The sequence below is a fragment of the Bemisia tabaci genome, chromosome 7 (assembly GCF_918797505.1).
Source record: "Bemisia tabaci chromosome 7, PGI_BMITA_v3".
In the NCBI taxonomy this organism is placed as follows: domain Eukaryota; kingdom Metazoa; phylum Arthropoda; class Insecta; order Hemiptera; family Aleyrodidae; genus Bemisia; species Bemisia tabaci.
The window spans coordinates 37,218,479-37,234,951 of record NC_092799.1 but is presented as its reverse complement, the minus strand read 5'-3'; the positions used below and the strand labels follow the sequence as shown (position 1 = coordinate 37,234,951).

General features: G+C 37.1%; 1 protein-coding gene across 5 annotated transcripts in view; it reads left to right on the top strand.

Annotated features, from left to right (window-relative positions):
- brat (tripartite motif-containing protein brain tumor) overlaps positions 1-14,416 on the top strand; it is a 277,009-nt gene extending 262,593 nt beyond the window's left edge. For all 5 annotated transcript variants that reach the window (XM_072302626.1, XM_072302627.1, XM_019044027.2 and 2 more), the window contains one exon: positions 2,497-14,416. In XM_072302626.1, the coding sequence (XP_072158727.1) occupies positions 2,516-5,161 (2,646 nt within the window). In that variant the 5' untranslated portion in view covers positions 2,497-2,515 and the 3' untranslated portion in view covers positions 5,162-14,416. The remainder of the gene's footprint in view (positions 1-2,496) is intronic.
- The last annotated feature ends 2,057 nt before the right edge of the window (positions 14,417-16,473 follow it).

Below are 16,473 nucleotides of genomic sequence, written 5' to 3'. Positions count from 1 at the left end.
CATCCGGCAGGAGCGATAAGAGGGGTGGGGGGGGGCGGACTTGACATTACGGCCGGATAGATTATCCTCTAATCACGGTTTTCAGCTCTAATTGATCTCCGCCCGGAATTAAGCCGCGGATCCGCGTTCATCTTCAATTAATTGGCCCTCGGGCTAATTTCCCTGCTCCGCCCCCCGTTTTTCGCGGACGGACGGACGGAAGGACGGATGGAGCTTTTCTACCCCCGCGCCCCCGGCCCTGCGGCGATGCTATCCGGAGGTGGTCTAGACGATTGTTATCGCGGACGCCACGCCACGGTCATTAGGTGTGCTTTATGTGGATCGTCCGGGGTTCTCACCGCGCGACCCGTGGACCCTGCGCCTCGCCCGCGACACGTCCGCGAAATACCCGAGGTCCCCTGGAAGCCGTAATGAAGGACGGAACGGAGGAGGGGAGGGGATCCTTGTCCGAGCGTTGTCGGAATTCCTCCCAACCTGGAGAGCGCTGTAGGCGTGCAGTGTAGAGTATCTGTATAGCGAGAGTATAGACAGACGTGAAACTCCGAAAATTCATCAGACCTTTACCGATGCCTCTGCGAATAAAGTTAGGGCCCAGAAATGCAGCCAACCTATGAATTTCATATGTCCAGAGCGATTTTTTAATACAGTTGTTACGAACCGTCGTTTATGAAGCATGTGATTGGCTTACTTTTTGCACAATTTTACTTATTTTTGCGAAAGAACGCTCATTTATGTACATCTTGGCCATCTTGGTAGAATTGAAATCTGTAGGCTGACAGTGAAACTTGGTGTGTTAGAAGTTGCTCAGAAGGGTGGCTGCACTTTTGGGCCCTAAGCTCTTCATCAAGCAATCTGTCCATACTCTCGCTATAAAGGTACTCTAGTGCAGTGGCGTGGCGTGCGGCGTGCTTTGCGATCTATCGATTGATCTGCCGTTTAAACCTATGTGAAAGGATGGATGAACGGGGTGGTCGCAACGAACACCTTAATAATCGATTCTTTACCATAGCTTCCAATGGGGAATTATCGGAAGTCGATCGTTCACGCCCCGCCACTGCTGTCGTGCTAAGGAAGAACGCCGTATGAACATTGGAGTGTTGCCAAATTTCCTTTGATAAATTGTTTAGTTTTTAGGAAAATTATGAATCTTTTTCCTTGAAATTTTCAGACGTTTTAGATGAAATCGCAAACAAAATTATCTCAGAAATTGGTAGTCAAATATTCAAAAAATTTCCCGGACATTAGTAATTTGCCAGGGGAAATGTGAATACTTGTATCAGAATGGCGACAGAGCACTGTCTACAATACTGATTTTACAGATATCTTCGCAATTTCGTCAGAGAATATTGTAATGTCAACTGCATAGGTATGCCTAAACTCTCAGCCATCGAGAAAACAGGGAGTTGGATTGAAAGGAATTTCTTGATCAATCTCTCTAAATTCCTAATGATTAATATGACTGATTTTCTTTCCGTTTTCCCTTCCTTTTTTCTGATTATTTCAGTATTGTCAGTCAATGCACCCAACCCCGCTCTCCCGCTCCCTCTCTATCTGCCCCTCTGAAGTTAAAAAACTATCCCATGATTTCTTTGCACATATTCAATGTTTCATTCCTCTGTTAACAGAGGCTGATCATTTTGCTGGCTCCTGTATCCAACCCCTCCCCCTTCCGCTGCTTCTTGTTCCAATTCGTGTCTTTTTAGCGCCATTCAGTCACGTTGTTCTGAGAAACGCTCCGAGTTCCCGTTAGTTTTTCACCCGTATCTTTTCCAAGAGCTCGGTGATCATCAGTCCAACGGATGTGATTCTGTTACGACATCGGTTCGCTGTAAAAACAGTTGCGTTGATCGTGCTCAAAGCCCTACGATGTTGCAACCATTTCCTCTTACATATTAGTACAAAATTTCATTTGTACGGCCGCACGGACATGCATCTTGGGACAAAAGGGACACAACCAGGGACAGCGATAAGAAATTTCTGAATACTTAAAGCACGAAACTTGATCTAGAAGGTTCCATCCTCAGAAAACTTTAACAGGATGTTCAGAGAATGCAGGCAATTTGAAAGAAGTCCTTGTTGGCTACATCTAATATTTTTGTAGCCGGCAGGAACACTCAATTTCGTTGCTATGACTGATGAGTAATTTGTTGAATAGCACGCCCAGTAAGTTTGTCAAACTGGTTATTCAGTACGTCCATCGTCAGTCATTATCGAGCGAAAATTGCGCTTATTTCCCAAAGCAACTTTTAACTTTTATACTTCTGAGTTTCCAAAAGTCTTTTCTCTGAAGTGTATTTACGCAAAGCAGAAGGGAGGGGAATGGGCCCGCTTTCGCTCAGGCTCTCTATCGTCTGGATCGGAAACGATTCTCAGATAGTTGGGATTTTTTTTCCTTCATACATTTTATTATTTTTTTGGTACTTTAAAATATGTGTGGGTGGTTTTAGTGGGTGAAATGAAAATTCTAATGGATTTTTTCTTGTTTGTGTGTCGCAGGGATGCTTTTTGACTGAAGATGGCTTCACCAACTCCGTCTCTGGACTCTTTAACTGGAGCGACGAATTCGATTAGTTCCTTGATCGACCAAACCGATTACAACTCGCTGAGCGACTCTCCGATTGTCTCCGATTGCAGCGGTGGTAGCAACTGCAGCAGCGAGAACACAGGCCCAGTCAACCACAACCACAGCAGCCACAACGGGATCAACGGCATCAACGGCTTGAACGGTCTCAACGGTCACAACGGCCTCAACGGGCTGAGCAGCCACAAATGCAGTCTGTGCAATGAGCTTACGGGGAACCCGAAAGTCCTGCCCTGTTTCCATACTCTGTGTCAAAATTGCGTCGACTCGAGCCACTCGTCGGGCGATAAGATAGACTGCCTGCTGTGCGAGCAGGACGGCAATATCCTCTCATCGCGGCTTCTGACGGTGGGCATCAACGACCTCTGCGTCAACAACTACATCGAGAACCTCAACTTCGATAAGATCAACTCGGACGACATCGTCTACCCGACGACCCCGGTGGTCTTCTGCACGAGCTGCAAGACCAAGCCAGTCGACGCCGTCGCCCGGTGCTACGACTGCGACCACTACCTCTGCCCCAACTGCGTCATGGCCCACCAGTTCATGCACTGCTTCGAGGGTCACCGCGTCATCAACCTGGAGAACGGCAACAGCAACGGCAATAGCAACGGCAACAACATGGACCGCGACGCCAACAACAAGGACATCTCGGAGCTCAACGGCTTCAAGAACGGCCTCATCACCGGCGACAAAGTCGTCTTCTGCCCCCGACACAAGACTGAAGTGCTCAAGTATTTCTGCCGATCCTGCAACGTCCCCGTCTGCAAGGAGTGCACCCTCATGGACCACCCGAGCGGGATCCACGACTGCGAGCACCTCTCCGAAGCCGGGCCCAAGCAGCTCGAGTTCATGTCCCAGTCGGTCCAGGAGGGCAAGACCAAGGCCATCGACATCCGCAACGTCATGAAGAACCTCGAGCACTCCTCCGGCAAGCTCCAGGTCCAGTACCACAAGGCCCAGAACGAGATCAACGACACTTTCCAATTCTACAGGTCCATGCTCGAGGAGAGGAAGCAGGAGCTCCTCAAGGAGCTCGAGTCGGTCTTCTCGGCCAAGCAGATCTCCATGTCGGTCCTCCAGCAGAAGGGACAGGAGACGATCGAGAAGATCCACCAGACGTGCGACTTCGTCGAGAGGCTCCTCAAGTTCGCCAGCACGCCCGAGTGTCTCATGTTCAAGAAGTTGCTCGACTCCAAGTTGCAGTCGCTGATGAACTACAACCCGGACGCCGGGCTCCAGGCCGCGTGCGAGCTCGAGTTCGTCTCCAACTACCAGGCCATCCAGGTGGGCGTCCGCAACACTTTCGGCTACGTCCGCTCCAACAGCGAGGTCAACATGGGGCCCAACAAGCAGCCGCCCATCGCCAGACCCAGCAACGGCACCATCCAGCTCAACGGCAACTCGGTCCTCGGCACCCTCAACGGAGGCTCCGTCAACGGGATCCTGGAGAGACCCTACACCAACGGCCTATCCTCGCCCACTCCCTCGCCCTACGAGTCGAACATCATATCAAAACGCTTCAGCGCGGCCAACAGCCTCGGCCCATTCTCGACCACCATCACGGACCTCGCCGTGAACGGTGTGAACCCCTACGAGAAGTGGTCCAACGGAAGCTCGGACATCTTCCAAAGCACCAGTCCTGACTACACCCTCTCCTTGTCGGGCACCAACGGGGACTCCGTCCTCGACTTAACCTCCAAGCTCTTGTCCACCGGAGTCTTTCCGCCCAAATCCCAGATCAAGCGCCAAAAAATGATCTACCACTGCAAGTTCGGTGAATTCGGGGTCCTCGAAGGGCAGTTCACGGAGCCAAGCGGAGTCGCTGTAAATGCACAAAATGACATCATCGTAGCCGACACGAACAACCACCGCATCCAGATATTCGACAAGGAAGGGAGGTTCAAGTTCCAGTTCGGCGAGTGTGGTAAGCGCGATGGTCAGCTCCTGTACCCGAACAGAGTGGCCGTCGTGAAAAATTCTGGTGATATCATTGTGACTGAGAGATCGCCAACGCACCAAATTCAAATTTACAATCAGTACGGGCAGTTCGTCCGGAAATTCGGCGCCAATATTTTGCAGCATCCTAGAGGGGTGACGGTTGATAACAAAGGTAGAATTGTCGTTGTTGAATGCAAAGTTATGCGTGTTATCATCTTTGATCAAGCTGGTAATGTTTTACAGAAATTCGGATGCTCAAAACATCTCGAGTTCCCCAACGGGGTAGTTGTTAACGACAAGCAAGAAATTTTCATTAGTGACAACAGAGCTCATTGTGTTAAAGTTTTTAATTATGACGGTGTATTTTTGCGGCAGATTGGTAGTGAAGGAGTTACTAACTATCCGATCGGTGTCGGAATCAATGCAGCCGGTGAAATTTTAATCGCTGACAATCACAACAATTTCAATTTAACTATTTTCACCCAAGATGGACAGTTAGTCTCTGCCCTAGAATCTAAAGTTAAACACGCACAATGTTTTGATGTTGCTCTTATGGACGATGGTTCAGTTGTTTTAGCCAGTAAAGATTACCGTCTTTACATTTATCGTTATGTCCAGTGTCCTCCAATCAGTCTTTAATTCAGTTTTTCGTCGTACATATCTTTGAAAATTAGCTGCAGTTTTCATGCAACATTGATATGTTATCTAATTTTATTCAGTTAACTGTAATTTTGATCTCTGGTTTTTTTCTTTCTTTATTTATTTACGTATCTGTTTATTTATTGATTTTTCCCCCTTTTTGTCATGGTTTTTTCTAAAATATTTGTTAGATCTGCCCATTCGGTAATGTTGAAGTTTTAATGTAATACTTTAGGAATTAGTTACTCATTTCAAAAATCACCTTGAAGTAAATCAATTTTGAAAAAATTTAAATTGAAAAAGAAAAGTAACATTGTAATGAAAAGAATTTTGCAAATCTTAAAATTTGACTGAATTATATTTTGGTAAAGTCTTAAAATATTATTTTCATGATTGTATGAAATAATTATTTGTTTTGATTGAATACTATTTTAATTATTTAATTTAAGAAAATAGAAAAAAATTAAAAAATATGAGGAAAAAAATTTAAAAAAATTGTTAATGTTTAAGTGTTTTGTAGAATTACATTTGTTGTACTGTGTTTGTAAGATTCTTTCTTTTTAAAGTTACTTTTAAGCTCTGATATCTGTATTTTTTTAACTTTTTTATTTAGCTAACGAAGCGTATACTGAAGGTATAAGATTCTCTATTTTTTTTTTCTTCATCCAATCTTATTCTCCACTAGTTGAGTTCAATGGACCATCTCAAAAACCAGTAGCATTATCAATGTCGTTTTGAGCCCCATAGAAATAAGGTTGAAGTCACACTTTTTGCTTTTCATTCTTTTCTCATTCAGAAATTCTGTAAGTGGGGAAAATCAGAAAAATATGTTGAGATTTCACAGTAATATTTTGCGCAACATTTTGCAGCTTGATAAATGGAAAGAATTTTACCCTACGTCGTTAACTTATCATATTAGGTGAAGCTGTGAACTGATCCAGCCCTTTTCAATTCCAAATGCTTCCTCGAATGTAGAATTGTGATCGTAAGCAGGATTTACTTAAGCCTTTGCTCTTGAGAAGGATACCCTGCTCTAACTATGACAAGCCTTTGATCAGCCTTTGGATATTTTCATTTCCCAATCCTCTTCCCTTCAAGTTTTGTATCTCTTAGGATTTGGCAATTAAGGCTGATATTTAAAGGTTTTTTTTCCTTGTATTTTGAATGGTGTTTCGCGCAATGAAATATCTCAGCCCCCTTCCCCTTTCTTATAAATTATGCGAAACAATTGTATGTACTATTATTTACCCCACTCTCTTCTCGCTAATTCAAATGTAAATTGTCATTTGTAACTTGTTTTTCCAGTTTCTTTCTTTCTTAAGTTAAATGTTTATTTATTTATTATTTTTTTATGATTTTATATTATGTTTTGTTTTTGTATTTTGTGTGTGTTAGTGAAAAAGTAGGTTTTTTTATTTTAATTTTTATATCAGTAGTTTTGTCCCAGGTTTTTTCTGTTTTTCATTATCTCTGTTTTTCATGGGTCAGCTTAATTGGAGGAAAACTTTTAAAATAGACTCTCTGTTAAAATGTTTTTAACCTTGACCTAAACTTCTAAATTTATGTGGATAAAATACTGAGTAGAGCGACTCTAACTTGATTCACTGAGTTAGTTACAGGTATTCCCATAAAACTTTAAAAAAGGATATTCAGCACCTACTTAATGTTGATATTATAGCTTATTTTTTCAAAAATTTTAGAGGTGATGAGTTGACCAGCTTATTAATTCTTTACGGAATTAGGTTGCGTCGATAATTAATTATTAAACTTCTCAAGCTATTGTTTTACAAAGTGATAAGTTTGTATGTGTTGAATTTCAAGGAAAAGAAGGAATGAGCAGAAAATTTTTGATGACACAGAAAACTCCTCTTGAAAAATTTATATTTGTTAAATCTGAGTCTGTGGAATCATTTTTCTTGTAAATGTTGGTTAGATTCAAGATTTTAGCGAGTAACGTTTTAGATTTACATTTTTTTATTACCAGGGACTGAAAGCATATCGTGCTACAGTTTTTTCTTTAATCAATTTTTTATTATGTTTGTTCATAGTTATCCAAGTTAAAGTCTCCCTTTCTTCCGGTTGTTCTCCCTCTCCCCTCAGTACTCTTGAGACAAAATTTTAATCCGTTATGAAAAAATTTGTTGAAGAATGTCATTTATTATACTGTTGTGGTTTTATCTGGAAATTTTTGAGCAAGGTTTTGAGAAATTTTCAAGTATTATTTCAGTTTCTCTCATTTTTCAAATTTTTGTTTTTACTCTTAACAATTCATTTTAAAGAAAAAATAAATAAAATTATAATCAGAAGGAATAAAATACAGTAAAACATCACAAATTATACCTGTTATTGTTGGAGTAACCGTAGATATTTTGCTTAAAAAATCAACCGCCTAATTTGACGTTAGGTCCCATCATAGTTCCTATCATTGAACTAATACTGACTCAGCTTCTGAATACATCGTAAAGAACTGGAAACAGCGCGATAATACCGCTATAGTGCATCGGCTGTTAGATGAATATAATATTTATGTTTGTTACGATGTTTCGAAAATTATCTAATCTGTTTTTTTATTCTTGATAAACTCGATAAACTGTATTAAATACTTAATTTTAGGGCGGCTCTTAAAATAAATTGTTGTTGAGCGATTACCTTATTTTCGCATCCTAGTCAAGAGTTGGTTCTTTCTTTTTATTTATACTTTACTTTATTATTTATCTATTACTTTATTTAATTCGTTTTTATTTTTTCGAGCCGTCCTTTGTTAATAATTTAAGAAAATTTTATGAGACTCATTCCTTGTTTTGTGTAATTGTTTTTCCTTTTCTTTTCTTTGCTATGTTTTAATTTTAAGGCCATCTTTCTTACAACATAATCAGAAGCATTTGGTAATGATTATAACTTAGCTTTCGATTTCTCAAAACTACAACGTCTCAACCATAACGTTTGTCATCTGTCATCAACCTCTTGCTCCCAGATATTGCTGGCACAAATTCTAACCTCAAGCAAGTCGGTTTTTGTTCCCAGTATGTTTTGTTGATATCAGTTTTTCAATACTTACACCAACTAGAAACCATTCCCACGCTATTTTCTAGATTCTGCTTTTTAGGTTCAGTTTTCAAGAGTCAGATTTCTGCAGAATTTTTTTTATTTTTGTATCTCATGTGATTTAATTTTCATTTCATTTCTCTCGATTTTTTTCCCTCCCTCCCCCCCCCCCTTTTTTTTTCAGTTCACCCTCTTAGATTCCACTCAATCAACAAAAACACTTGGGTCAATAAACTCAAATCCAGAGGGATTTTTGCTGTCGGATGATTTTCGTTGGTTATAACGTTTTAAGTAAGATGTCATTGAAATTATGAATGCGTTGATTATTTGTCATCAAGAGTTGCAGCAATGTGAAAGTTTTCCAGAATCCACCTTATCGACCTCATGAAAGATGTATGAAAGGTGTCCATAAATTACATGCTAATTTAAAAAAAAAAAAAAAACCACTACACTGTAATTTCTGGACACTCTTCAATGGTTCCAATGAAAGAACTGTGTTTTGGATTGGCTTGGTATAACATCTATTGCAAGAATTATCTTACTCGAAAAATGAAAGAGATGCATTTCACTTGGAGAATTTTAAAAGTCCTCTCAAGCATCCTACATTTCTTTCGTTTTTCAAGTTTAAGTATGAGAACAAACCTTGCATTTTTAGTTAAAGTTAAGGTAATGATGACCACCCCTCCTTTAAGCTGGAACCATGTACCTATAAGAGGAAGTATTTGAGGGAAATCAGAAAATTTAAAACAACTTTATAGAGGGGCGTTAAAAATACCCTCCACAACACGATAAAGGGTACTCTCCATCTGTAATAATCCTCACAGTTTAGCCTCTCATAGTTGTTAATGGTCACTTCAAAACCATTAAGATTTTTCTTGAATCTTTCTTTCTCTGTGCAGGTTTTAATTTTTTTAAAACTAATCAGTAATTGATAATGCTAATGTGAACATCTTACCTTAAGACGAAGGGATCAAAATTTACATATTTTGATTGTCTGTGGAAATGCATGGAAAATCCCACATGTCTTTTTAAGGAACAATCTGTATTTTGAATAAGTATGAGGTTTGGATTTTCTTTCATCATTCTCGCTCTTATCCTGCAACTTGAGTCAACCTATTTTGTCAAAGACCAGTTTCAGCAGGTCTGATACTGATGCATATATTCAAGGTTTTGTAAGTCCTCGCCGTTCCGTTAATGTGTATCTGCGGTTATGATTGATAGCTCTTTGTCTCTGTTAAACTATTCCTGTGAAGGACCAATTATTCAATTATGGCAAAATTCTCTTCAGTTTCTCTCACTACTCCCAATCAGGATTGATGCCAGTCATGAAAATCTTTCAGCCTTCTTTTTCACAACTGCATTTTATCTCATGCTCCCAATATTTTCCTTCAGATGAGCCGTTAGTTGGTACTTAGTTCAAGTGATGTTAGAAGTTGACCTTTGAGCAAGTCAGTTTCATTTAAGAATTCATGTAAGCGTTACTTGTAGTGTGGTTGTATTTAGGTGTAAATGTAAGTGCATGTGCTTATATTCACTTACCGATTGGTGTAAATTTGTTACTAAAGCCATTTCTATCAGAGAATTTGTGCCACAATTCTGAATACTCCTTGTAGTTATCATACTTCAAATTCAAGTACACATACTAAAATGAGAGTAACCCTGAATTTTTTTTAGCTCAAATTTCATTTTGTAAGATAGTTACTTTTCTTATCAAATTTAGTTGTATTTCAATTTTGTCCCTTTGTTCTTCTGATTTATTTTTCATTAATGAACATTCAAAACGCGTTTGTTTTTTCATGTACACACATATTTATACATTTTTTTGTACTTTGTAATTTAGCCTGTTAAGTTTAAGAATATGTGTGTGTTTACACTTAATTACTGCTTATTAAGTGTCGAAGATAAATGAGGTAAATACTAGATAATATTTGATTTAAACTCATGTATTTTCTTTTAGCTACTATTCATCTTCAACATTTAATGCAATGGTAAAATTGTTGTTGTTATTTCTTGTTATGAAAGGATATCAGATACGAATATTTTTCCAAGCGCCCTTTGTCACCAATCATTTCTCCAGTTTCTACAACATTGGTCGATTTGTTGGTAAAAAATAAATTCTTCATATCGAAGTCATTAAAATTTTTAACATTGATATTTAGCACAAGCTTGAACAAAAAACCTTATTCTGATTCCTCCATTATCATTGTTGCAAACACTTTGCTTTTTGTTCTCTCTGAATGGCTTAGTATTAATGAGAGTAGTTTTCAAAATTCAGGTAGTCAAGAATATTAATTCCCATTTTACCGCCTGTCGGAAGATAGGTCTAATTTTTAGTCGTGTTAGTATTTACGGTTGCCATCAAGAACTTTGCGCACAATCTTCCGGCTGTAGACAAAGAAAAAGAAAATTTGATCATGAAAAACTCATTTAAGACCTCAAAATGTTAGTTAATAGTCTCTCTCCTATGGTACAGTTAATTGGAAAAACAATTCATGTTCCATTTAAGGGTTTGATTTCAATTGAGAGCAACCTCATCTGAAAATTCTTTGGGTCAATTGAATCAGAATTTTCAGTGAATCATCTTTTAATCATTTGGGATGTTTTACTTTTGCTAGAATTTAGTTGCGTGTAAATATATTTGCAATATCGAATAAATACTCATTACTCACTGAATTTCATCGATTTGAGATTGTGTACAGTTTTTTCATTGATGCAAGTTTACTTTTAAGTAGGAATATCGACTGTTGTTTATCTTTTTGTTACGTTAGGTTAAGGCCCCCTCTACTCTCTTAATATCAAAGCCATGTTGTTTGGAGGTTCTTTCTTCCTGCCCCTCCCTCTCACTTCTTCAAGAAAGTTTGGTATTGCTTACAGATTGTACGCTTCAACTATGATCATATCATCTTACTAAACAGTATTATACTTTTTTGTTTGTTTTGTTTCGCCGGTTTGAAATCTGATCTATGTCTTTCAGTATTTAGTATTTTTTTTCAAGTAATTGCTTAGTTTCTCCATCTTTATCATCAGCCACCATTTTGTCCCCTTTCACTGCACATATTTTTTCTCATACTGATTCAAGAACTTTTAAATGCTCTTTCTGGTAGAAGAACAATATTGAATTTCAATAGCTATTTTCATCACATTTACTAAGGCTCATTTCACCCTACACTCTTGAGTAATGTCTCATTGACAATGTTTGCTGTCAGACCACGATTAAAAATTAGAATAGCTAAAAATCGTCCTCTCTACGACCTCAAGACACCAATATTTGCTCTCGCCATGATTACTAGCTTACTTAAAAATTTATATCGACACTTCTGATGAAATAACATCAGATTCATAGCACTGCTTCTTCGTATCCCATTAAATACCCATAAATGATTCATTGAAAGTTCAGTTAAAAGTGGTCACCTCGTTTATGTTTTCCACACTAATTTATTTAATTTTTTTCTTCCTCTTATTTTTTTTCCTATTTTGCTTTGTAGATAGTGCATGTATTTGTTAACTAATTTCAGTGTTATACTGTTTGATGAAAAGTAATTAGTTGATTACTATGATCATTTCATTTAGTTTGTTAGTACCTATTTAATTTGTGTTTAATTTTAAGTTTCTACTGTTACTTCCCTGAGGCTTAAAATATGGAAACTTGATGAGTAAGGAAAGTCTGAAGCTTAAGTGCATAAAATTTTCTCTTAACCTCCCAGCTTAATAAGTTCTATCCCTCCTTTTCCATGAACTTGATGAAAATAGGTGTTCTTGGTCAATCACTTACTAAAGATACATAAAGAAGAAGCCACCAGTCTTCTTTTCTTTTATATCTAGATTCTCGAAAGTGTTTCTCTACTGATCATCGAACACAACCCCCCCTCTCCCTGCTGAATGGGACTGAAAGTTTGTTCATCCTCCCACCTCTCATTGTTTCCCATTGAATTAAATTGAGCTGAAATTCGACTCAGAAAATATTGTAATATTATTTAGCTGTACTTACCATTGTACATTGTACCACCATCCAACCAACCCACCCTATTTTTCAGTCTTATCATGTTGTTTTTTCCTCTCATCAGGAAGTTTTTCTTTAACATCCTTTGGAACCTGACAAAATTTTATTTTCAAAAGAATAACATGCAACAACTGATTCGTCCAATGCAGAATATTTATGGCTGCTTTTTTTTCAGTCTTTTAAAGCAATGGGTGTTGCTAACTCCTTCTGCGCTCTGCGGTGTGCCATGGTGAAATGGAATGGGTGGTTCAGTTATTTCTGATCTTGATGATTTAATTTCTCATCTCAGGATTTGAAACTTGTTTTGCAGTGTTCCGTAACTAGCTCCTACTGCCGATATTTTAGCCATTAGTATGTTTTTGTCGTGATCATTCTTGGTCTGCCTTTTCACTAATGTCTTGTAAAAATCGATTTAGTCTTGCCTACCCCATTATCTTTGATGAGAAAATGTTAACCGGAACTGAAGGAAGTTGATAGGAAGTCGTTATCCCTTCATACATCTCTCATCTGCTCGTAACTTTCCTTCTCTAGACCAGTGAACTTAAATTCTCGCAGGAAACTCAATGTATGTAGAGGAAGGTGAGATGTTGACTCTCTGAAAATAAATGATGAAAAGGAATATAAGTATCAACTTTTTTTTTTTAATTTTGATCTTCATTAACTACTGTTACCTTTGATTGCTAACAGATTCTCAAGTTCCGGTGCTGTAGCATTCCATCTTTTTGTTTTTCGTATTATTTTGTGAGATGCTGAACCTATTCACAGTGTCTGATGTCCCCTTGAGGTCCCTATCTTTAAAATTGGTTTATTATTTTCCCTATTCCTATAATGTTTTTCGTTCCAATGGAGAGGGTTCTCTGAAAGAGAAGGAAGGAGGTAAATAATTGTACACTATACCGCAGTCCGAATTTAAACTTCTATACCCTCAACACTTATGTACAAAACTTCATTTGCAAGTCTCCTTTTCCTTGATTAAATCTCAGATCCTTCACATACAGCGAAAAGATTTTTCAACTGAACACTCACTCATCGAAAGAGAAGCCATTTAGAGAAATGTAGTATAACAGCACTTGCGACATTCTTTCAGAAAACAGAATAATCTTACCTTCCAAGAATGAGAGATATGCTATCCATCCACAAATTTTTTACCTCCTTTCTAATACTACCTTTCTTACTTAATCTCTTCAGTTTCCCAGCAGATCTATTATTTTGCAACAATTTTTATTTATTTATTTTTTATTATTATTATTTTTTTTTTTTTCATTGCCTTGCCTCTGCCATAACTTTCATCACAGCAGAAATGTGTAAGATTTTAACTTGTGAAATTTGGCATCATGCTGCAGTACCCTTCTACTGACCCTCACTCAAATGTGTTAGCTCCTCCGATTTCTAATCAAGACAAAATGATTGGAAAGGCCTTTCTTATTTTATTTTTTTTTCTTCTTTTTTTGGTTCGTTTTCTCTTCTTGGATTAGGAATAATGTCTAGCTGTCAAATTGTTGTGTTATCCTCTAATCCCCCTCAACTGATACACGATTCCTCAAAAAATTGTTGTATTTTTCTTCTCCAATGCACCTGACAAAATTCATTAATTTCTCCAGGTCACCTTTCCTTCTTCTTGATGTTTGGAAATATTATGATCTCAGGTGTGGCTCATTTTACCGAACTTAGCCCCTGTGATCAAAGGCTTTTTTTCTGTTTTGTTTCTAGTTTCAGTAGTTTTTCTTCTCTGTAATCCTCGTGCAGAAGAAATTCGTTTAATTTATCAGTTTATTAAAAATTGTTTTTCACTTTCGTGCATTCTCTTGATTTCCAATTCTTGAATTTCGTACTCTCCAGGATATTACATTGCAAGAGAAAGAAAAATCCAGAACATTGCATTCATTTGTTTTAGAGTATGTTAATGACTACCCTCATAGGAACAATTTTGTAGTTTTGTACTTCTCTCCTTTATTGTTTTACTGTACGAGCATGACTGTTTTTTAATTGGTTGTTTTTATCTAGCTACAACTATTATTTTTACTCTAATTGCTACTTGTATCAATACACTTTTTTTTCCTTTTTTTTATTTGTTTGTATACTTTAATTTTTAGTTATTAATTATCATTATCATTTTTATTATTACTATTACTATTACTATTACTTTTTCATTTTTCTGTTTTTATTGTTGTAATGTTCGATTTTTAATATATTATTTTTTTCGTAAAATATTTGTCTGCTTTTTTTTTTACGTGCTGATTTTTTTTTACTTTACTTTTCCTTCTCTTCTTCTCCTCTTCTCTTCACCCCTCCTCATCAGGCATACTTCCCAATATAGTAGAAATATTGATATCTGATATCCTTACTAACATAATCCCTAACGTTTTCCAAACATGTCCAGAGCGACTTTTAGGCACGATATGTAATGCAAGAACTAGTCAGTTGTTTACCTATGTTTTAAGTTTATTTTCTTACAATGAAATTGATGACATAATCATTTCAATTTCCTCAATGATTATATATATCAATTAATCTTATTAATTTCATTTAATTATTTATTTATTTTATTTATTCATTAATTTTTTTTTTAATTTTTTTATTTTGTTCAGTGTGTTTGGATTAATTTTATACTTCTTTTTTAAATTAATGCATCAAGTTTTATTAATTACATTATTATCAATCATTATCATTATTTTCATTTTCCTTTATTTCATCAAAATTCGTCCATTTAAACTCCTAATTTATTTGACACGATTTTCTATGTGCTGTCAAGATTTTTTCCCCCATTGTTTCTAAGAAATGAACTTCATACCCACAAAAGCATCTGGAAATTTTGATTTGTTCCAGGCTTAGCTCACCCTTTCAAACTTTCCCCACTCAAAGTTTCCATCTTTTCATCCTTTGCTTTTCACTAACACTTACAAATCTTCAAAGCTCAGCATCATCCGTTGAAAAAAACAGAAAAATATCATCCGTAATTAAGAATAATCCAAAAGTTAAAAAATGAAATTCTTACAGAATGCCCAAATTTTTCAACCATAGATAATACATTTTCTTGATAGCTCTCTGTAAATAGTGACTTTGTCTGAAAGCTTTATCACTCTTGAAATAAGTATGATGGCCAATTTCACTTATAGTATCACCGCAGTAATAAGCATATTCTATTCAAAAGTGATTCAAGCTCTTTAATAATATTTATGTCCATGGGAACTGTTTCTCTAGTTGGTACCTATGTCTAATCTGTACTGAGACTTAAAACAAATTTAAAAAGAAGTCTACGTGAGATATGTAGCACATTGTCTGGTCTGTGAGGCATTTCAAATAATATCTGAGTAGAAATCCTGAAGCCAGCTCGTATTAATCTTGATTAGAAAAGCTGAGAAAATAATCCGTTTCATACTTAGGTTTCTGAGCTGGAAATTCTTGTGAGGATTAGAAGTCAATTTTGAGGAAACCTGTTCCCTCAAATTTTACTGGCATTTAACTGAAAGTCCATGCAGACTTCGTGCTATATTAAACATTTACAGTAATGTGGCCAAACATCTTGAATTCAGCCATTATTCAAGTCAAAAGCTGGAGCTAGTGTCATTGTATCGCTCAATTATTTTATGCATAACAGTTCCAAGTCATCATTCGTTTTAAAAAGAGGAACCGCCCTGAACCTTTTGAGGAATACCTTTCCGCCTGGCAATTAGTGAGGCAGAGTAATATTATCACCCTTGAGCTTTTCCTCAGAAGGATGGATGAAACATACTACTAATATTACACAAAAAAGCACATGATTTATGACTCCACATCCAGTTCTTAAAAAAGAGTTTCTTCAAGGAAACTTACCAGCCAATACTTATTAATATCACCTTCAAGTGTAACCTGTAACTGTTTACTTTAATAGGACAATATAAGAACCTATTTTGATGATGAAACTCCGAAATGAAATATTTTAATTTAAAACTTTCCAGACTGTCTGTCACACTCAGCTGTTTGAAGGATGCCCAGTCATCATTATTGCAAAAAATTAGGTGCTTTTTCCTAGGTGAAGCTCAAAATCTGTTCTCTGAAAATATTATTAACCCCCCTAATCTTTAGAGGGATCGATTTGCCTAAAGGAATTATGTCGGGGCGGAACGTCTCAGACAATGTTGAAAAGAAAATTCGAATTTTTGCAGGTTCTCTGTCAATTTGAAGTCACTCATTAAGGTGATGGTTGTATCTTCCAATACATGTCCCAGCAGCAATGATGCATATTATTTTTGTCAAAAAATCCTTCCTCAAATTGTTTAAGATACTA